This window comes from Cantharellus anzutake (genome assembly GCF_015039405.1).
Source record: "Cantharellus anzutake strain C23 chromosome Unknown EI90scaffold_1, whole genome shotgun sequence".
In the NCBI taxonomy this organism is placed as follows: Eukaryota; Fungi; Basidiomycota; class Agaricomycetes; order Cantharellales; family Hydnaceae; genus Cantharellus; species Cantharellus anzutake.
In genome coordinates, this window is record NW_024066951.1 from 1,564,843 (window position 1) to 1,570,654 (window position 5,812).

At 49.2% G+C, this 5,812-nt stretch overlaps 2 protein-coding genes across 2 annotated transcripts; one reads left to right on the forward strand and one right to left on the reverse strand.

The window, feature by feature from the left end:
* Positions 1-366: 366 nt before the first annotated feature.
* Positions 367-1,075, reverse strand: EI90DRAFT_3028075 (uncharacterized protein). The gene is made up of 3 exons (XM_039058038.1): positions 782-1,075; positions 661-720; positions 367-604 (listed from the first exon to the last, which is right to left on the reverse strand). Exons 1-3 carry the CDS (start codon positions 1,046-1,048, stop codon positions 407-409), a joined length of 525 nt encoding a protein of 174 aa, XP_038923926.1. The 5' UTR covers positions 1,049-1,075; the 3' UTR covers positions 367-406.
* Positions 1,076-2,042: 967 nt separating this feature from the next.
* Positions 2,043-4,166, forward strand: EI90DRAFT_40809 (uncharacterized protein). Its single transcript, XM_039067578.1, has 4 exons — positions 2,043-2,064; positions 2,123-2,255; positions 2,307-2,686; positions 2,745-4,166. Exons 2-4 carry the CDS (start codon positions 2,253-2,255, stop codon positions 3,670-3,672), a joined length of 1,311 nt encoding a protein of 436 aa, XP_038923927.1. The 5' UTR covers positions 2,043-2,064; positions 2,123-2,252; the 3' UTR covers positions 3,673-4,166.
* The last annotated feature ends 1,646 nt before the right edge of the window (positions 4,167-5,812 follow it).

Consider the following 5,812-nt stretch of genomic DNA (forward strand, 5'->3'; position numbering starts at 1 on the left):
TTCTAAATGTTCCCGGCACCTTGAATATATCACTTTTACGCATTTCGCAGTGCAGAAATTTAAGGCCCTTGGGCTGGGAAACTGAACGCGACAACCTTGGAAACACTTCAGTGGAGTCATTCAGTGCCATTGAACGTGTTTAACCGCTGCTCGACAGTTCCACAAAGATCAAGTGTAGATTTACTTCTGAGAAGCTCTGTTTCTCGCCTCAGCTTATGGGCCCTCCTTGCTCTTCGAAGTCAGCTGTTCTCTCCATGGAGGTATCAGGGACACCTGGCCGGAGGTCTGGGAATTCTCGGGTAAAAGTGGGCTGACTTGAGCGACTGTTACATTGTCATTCGGCAAGTCGGCAAAGCATCGTACACTGACTGTTATTTGTTGATTCCGAAATGAAGCCCAGTTCCGGCTAATGATTTCCTCCGGCTGCGACAGACTTTCGACCGGTTGCTACTATGGTTTTCTGGGGCTCTGACCCCCAGAAATCCGACCTCCACTTGGTGTCCAGGAAGTCATTCTGCTCCACCACTTTTCCATCGGTGTTGAAGCGAAACCCGTTCACGAACGAAGCAGCGATCGACTTCCCTTCTACCGAAACGACGCCGGGCTGCGTGTACGGACCCGTCGGCCTTCACAGGTATGACAACAAATGAAGAGACGTACCCCGAACTTTGTGTAGAGAATCACGTTATTTTCGCTTTCCACCAAGTCTGTGACGATAAGCTGAAAGGAAATGGTCTTTGGGCTCCTATCGCATAAACAAATGACTGATCGGACCGCGCACCTGCATTCCCTTAATCGCGGCCCACCAAGCAGTCCGGAATGATTCGATGAACGCCGCCTTATTCAACTGATTCCATCCTAGCGTGCTGAGTGATTCTGGAAGTGCGTTCCAGACAAAGCTGTCCGCCACGCACTCATCCATGGTGGTCTTCAGGGTTTCATCAGAGTATGAAGTCCAAGCGTCGCAGAGGCGCAGAGCAGTTTTCACGTTGGGGGATGGCGCCTTGCGGGCTGCAGTGAGATGTTCAGCGAGTTGAGTGGTGGCCATGTCTCGATAGGGAGCACTACCAGAGCTGGCCGTTATATGTTGCCTTTTTAATTCAAATTTTCCTCCTTTCGAGGACCCATGATGCACGTTGTGATAAGGCCGCGTAAGCCAGTATCCCAGAGACTGAACGTTTTGGCAATGGCATGCCAACAACTCCAATACGTCACATGCGAGGGTAATGTACTAGGAGCATGTATGCAGCGAGTGGGTGAGGGATCGACCCACCTCAGTTCACTCGCTCATCGTCGTTCTCTCATCATTCAATGCGTATCCTTTTATGGTAGCGTCACACTGACCCTACCCTTGTCACGATATACATAACTGATGGACGCCGCCTGCAGCGGAGACAGGATCCGGAAGTTACAAGACAAATGCGGAAATTTGGCTTACAAATCAAGATAAGGACCCTGGTTAGCCAGCGAATTTGCAATAATAGAGGACCTCTTGCGCAGGCATTTAGTTTACGGTTAGCCAAACTTGTGTCACTGCACTGGGGTACATTGATATCTCCTCTTGAACGAGTGCTCTACCCATGTACGCTGTGGCGAATTCATGCATTTGCAACAAGACAACTCCCAAGGCCCTCAGCTTGATTTGAAATGACAAGAGTGGTGTTGGGGATGAAAATTGAGTCGTGCAATGGGTGATGACATCATTGACCAGACATTAGGGAAACGTCGAAGTGAAAGAGAGAATGAAGGGGAACTTTTAAAGTAAGAACAGGATACGGAAGTTACAAAACAAATGCGGAAAGTTGGCTTACAAATCAAGACAAGGACCCTAGATAGCAAGGGAATTTGCAATAATACAGGACCTCTTGCACGGGCATTCAGTTTACGCATTCAAGACCCGCTACAGAGTAGCGGGAATTACATTTACTTCCGATCACATAAAACCTGTCTCGCTGACTTTCTTGCTCATTCTTATGAGCTCACCCCAAGGACACGCAGAGCCTCTTCCAAGCGAGCAGGCCAACTCTCTTCGTTGTTTCACTGAATTGTTCAATTTCCGACTCAGTCCGTTAGTTTTTAACCTTACCGTCTTTGGGCGCAATTCACACTTGCGCTGCTGTAGTAACTTGATTTCCACTGGCTCTCTGGAGGGCGAGGGTTTTTATGCTGACTCGCTCTCCGGGTGCATAAAGTATCTCAGGGATCTTCGAAATCAGTGGAACAATGGAAAGTTCGAACTGCCCTCTCCCTGGATGGTAAATTCATGCCAAGACTCGATGTATACTTGTGCCTCTGAAGCATGTTAGTTTTCTGAGGCGCAGCTCGAAGAGCCAATACTATCCATTATCACGGACCAACATCCATTTCTGTCCCGATTAATGATTGGGGCTACATTGGCGCCCATCCAGCATATGCTATCCTCACTAACAACCGAAGAAGTTGATTCCCGGCACGACTCGCCAACAGATTTGCGACCCGACTTTTTACTATCTACCGCTCGAGTATTTCTCGAATCTCATTGGACTATCGACGAACGAGAGTACCAAATGCTTGGTTACCTAGAACGTGACACGAGATATGCTTCCAGTCAGCTTCATTCGCTACTTATGCACAACGAAGGGGGTGCATCCGCTGATGACATACTTATGTATGGATTATCCGGTTCACCGAGCTCTTGGGTGCTAAGGTCACAGATTTTTAACATTTTATTACGTCCTTCACGCTGAGTCCTGTCGTCCGAATAGAAAGCCTCGATTGTGTTTCCCAGAAGAATTTCAGCCTTCTCAGTCTATGGACCGTATACGGTTTTGCATTGTTAGGAACCTCGTCACACCGCTGATGGCCGAGTCAAAGCGGGTTGATCAGCATCTCCCTGTGTCCTTTTCCAACCCTGCTTTAATCACAGGCGCTTTCGACTCCGGCGATGACTTGGTGTCATCTGAAGCCCTTGAGAACGTCTTTCATGTCGTTCGCGGTAGTTTGGCAAGCTTAATGCTAGCCTCGTTCTGTCGGCAACGAAACACGCCTCACAGCAGCGGATTCTGGACGAAAGGAATAGAGGATCGTCCATTGCCTGAGTTTTTGATGGTATTTGGCCTCATCTGGCAGTCGAATTGTCTTACACTTCTAGCATTCATTCCATACTGGGACGAAGCCTCCAGGGAGTATCTCATAGCATCTTCAGAGGTAGACACTTTCCTCTTCGGGGAGTATCCGCCAGAGGAGGATCAAACCGAGGAACTTATGACTGGTCTGGGCTCTCCTTATCTTGAACGTGTCCGGCTATTTCTTGCATTGAAAGTCCTATCAAAACATGCATTCCGACTATGTGACATTTTCGATGCTTCGATGTCGTGGCCACCCTTCGACGTCTGTGAAATGGAACAGAAGTGGCACATCCTTCATCTTCCGGAAGATAGACGCACAGAAGCGCGGGATAATATCTCACGCATTGAGATTGAAGGAGCGGAGGCTTATGCTGAGGCGGAAGCTGGAGACCTTAAGGAAGCTAGCATCTATGGGTGCAGTGAGGATTCTGATTCGGACGAAACCTCCACCTCCATAAGTACCAACCCAAGCCTTACTCACCCACCGGTTGACACTGTCCGCATTGAAACCTGGTTGGACGCAGTGTCGATCGGAGATAGGCCTCCCGATCCTCGAGGACTTTAAGCAGCCATTTCATTCTATCGCCCCCGGATCCAGCAGCCCATACCCCCATACTGCCTTTTCACTTTCCTCGATCAATATTTATGTTCCTCATGCTCGGATCCATAAAGCTCATCCTCCAGGACGCTAGGCCCTACATGACAAATTTGAAACCCCATGTTTTACATTGTTACTCCGAACGCGTGCCCTTGATCGCTGTTGGGCTGAATGAGGTGCCTGACGAATCACCACAACCGATCACTATCTGGTTCACCAATCGGCTCCATTACGCCGAATATTTCGGTTAATCTGATTCATAAACCCACGGTTGTTCCCACCTTTTGACAGTCTAACCCATCTACGCGCTGTTCTCTCGTTTGTTTTACCGGAAGCATGAGGACATCACTGAGGAACGCCAGATATCGGGTTCCAAAGACGAATCCGCAGGGTTAGCAAGCGCGGTCCATTATTGACATTGAGGGACTGTGGGGACTTCAGTGTCGGTTTTCACAGCAGACGTCCCTGTCAAGGGGCATGGTGCCGGTACGGAGGCGAGAAAATTCTTTCGATTCAGTTGTTTGGCTCCACCAGCAATTGTACGTCTCTGAGTACTTCTGGCTGGGGTGGAGGCTGTCTGAGCGTCCCCGCGATGGCTGCTGGTTTATCAAATAGAGAACTTCGGATTGAACATTGCTGCATAAATGAACAATTGAAGTAGATGATGAGGGGAATATCCAGAGCCTACGTTAGGTTTGATGTTATAGCACTTAGCGCGGATACTTGAGCGAAAAGGGCGGGGGGTGATTGTTACATTGCAATCACGCAGCGGTATATATAAGTACGTTGGATCATCTCAAAGCGAACATTCACGCACACATATACAATCCCGCCAAAGCAGAAGGCTTACGCACTTTCCTGCTCGAGTTTCCATCGGCACGCAGAATCCCTCAAGAGCCCAATTCTTGAGCTTTGCACTGTCGAATCGCCTCCTGCCCTAGCTTAGCATCACATATGGACCTTGTGTCTAAACCCGTAGTTTTCACCGGAGGCTCGGCTGGGTTAAGCCTTGCGGCTCTGGGGAAGCTCATTGAATACCCCACGACAAATTTTGAAGCCACTCCTCGATTCAGCTATGAAGTATACATCATTGCACGATCGACATCCGACGGAGTGTTACCAGCTCATTTTGAAGGGGTTCGGCAATCTTCACCGTCGCCGCTCGAGGTTGAGGCACAACTGCCGCACTCGACCTGGCCTCACTTGACTACTCTATCGAACGCTTTTACGCAAGATGTCTTGTCCAATCTGACAAGAAAATTGATATTTTGGTGCTGAACGCTGAGATTGTCCTACGCAACATTCGAAAGACCGTCAAACTCCCAGACAACAGAGAATTCGAGAACACCCTTTTCGTCAACACGCTTAGTCAAGCTGTCCTTTTGAAGCGTTTGTTACACGTAATGACGAATGATGGGTGCATCGCACTGGTCGGAGAAACACGAAGTGCCTGTGACAAGTACGAATTGCTCCATTCGCCCCGTACCAAGGACAACTCTCGATCCCAGACTCTATACTAATAGAGGCTGGTAATTTGCCTAAACCCAGACGCGGTCGTGGCACCCTCTACGATCGAGGACCTACTCTCAGGGAGCAAATGGCAAGGACAGAACCCCACGGCGTACCGAAGCTAGTCTAGATGCATCTATTCTTTATTTGAGAGATAAAATCAATCGTCGCTGGTCTTCTGAGGGGAACAAGCTCTCTGCAGTAGCAATCTCTCCTAGCGAGTTCTAGTTGCGCGATGTTGCCCTTCAATCTCATAGATTCCAACTTCATTCCAGTTAGCACGAGAGTGGCCATGGATCTTGCAGCTAATCGGGAGGTATGTTTTGACCCTACTCCCATTGACTACGCCGTTACCTCTTGGTAAGCATCAGTCTTTGTTCACAATGTGCCGCGTTTTAAGGCCGCCATTTCTTAGCCGCTAACACTTCCCCGTGGCATGGTTGATACCACGTTGTCATCAGGCACGTAACTGGGCAGGACAGGCACCCACTGCTCCTCTGGAAGAGTGCAACGACCCAATTGAACGTGATGAATGGCGGTCGTGGCCTGTTGAGCTCGGCTTCTGGAAAACTGGTGCGAACACGAGTTGACATACCCG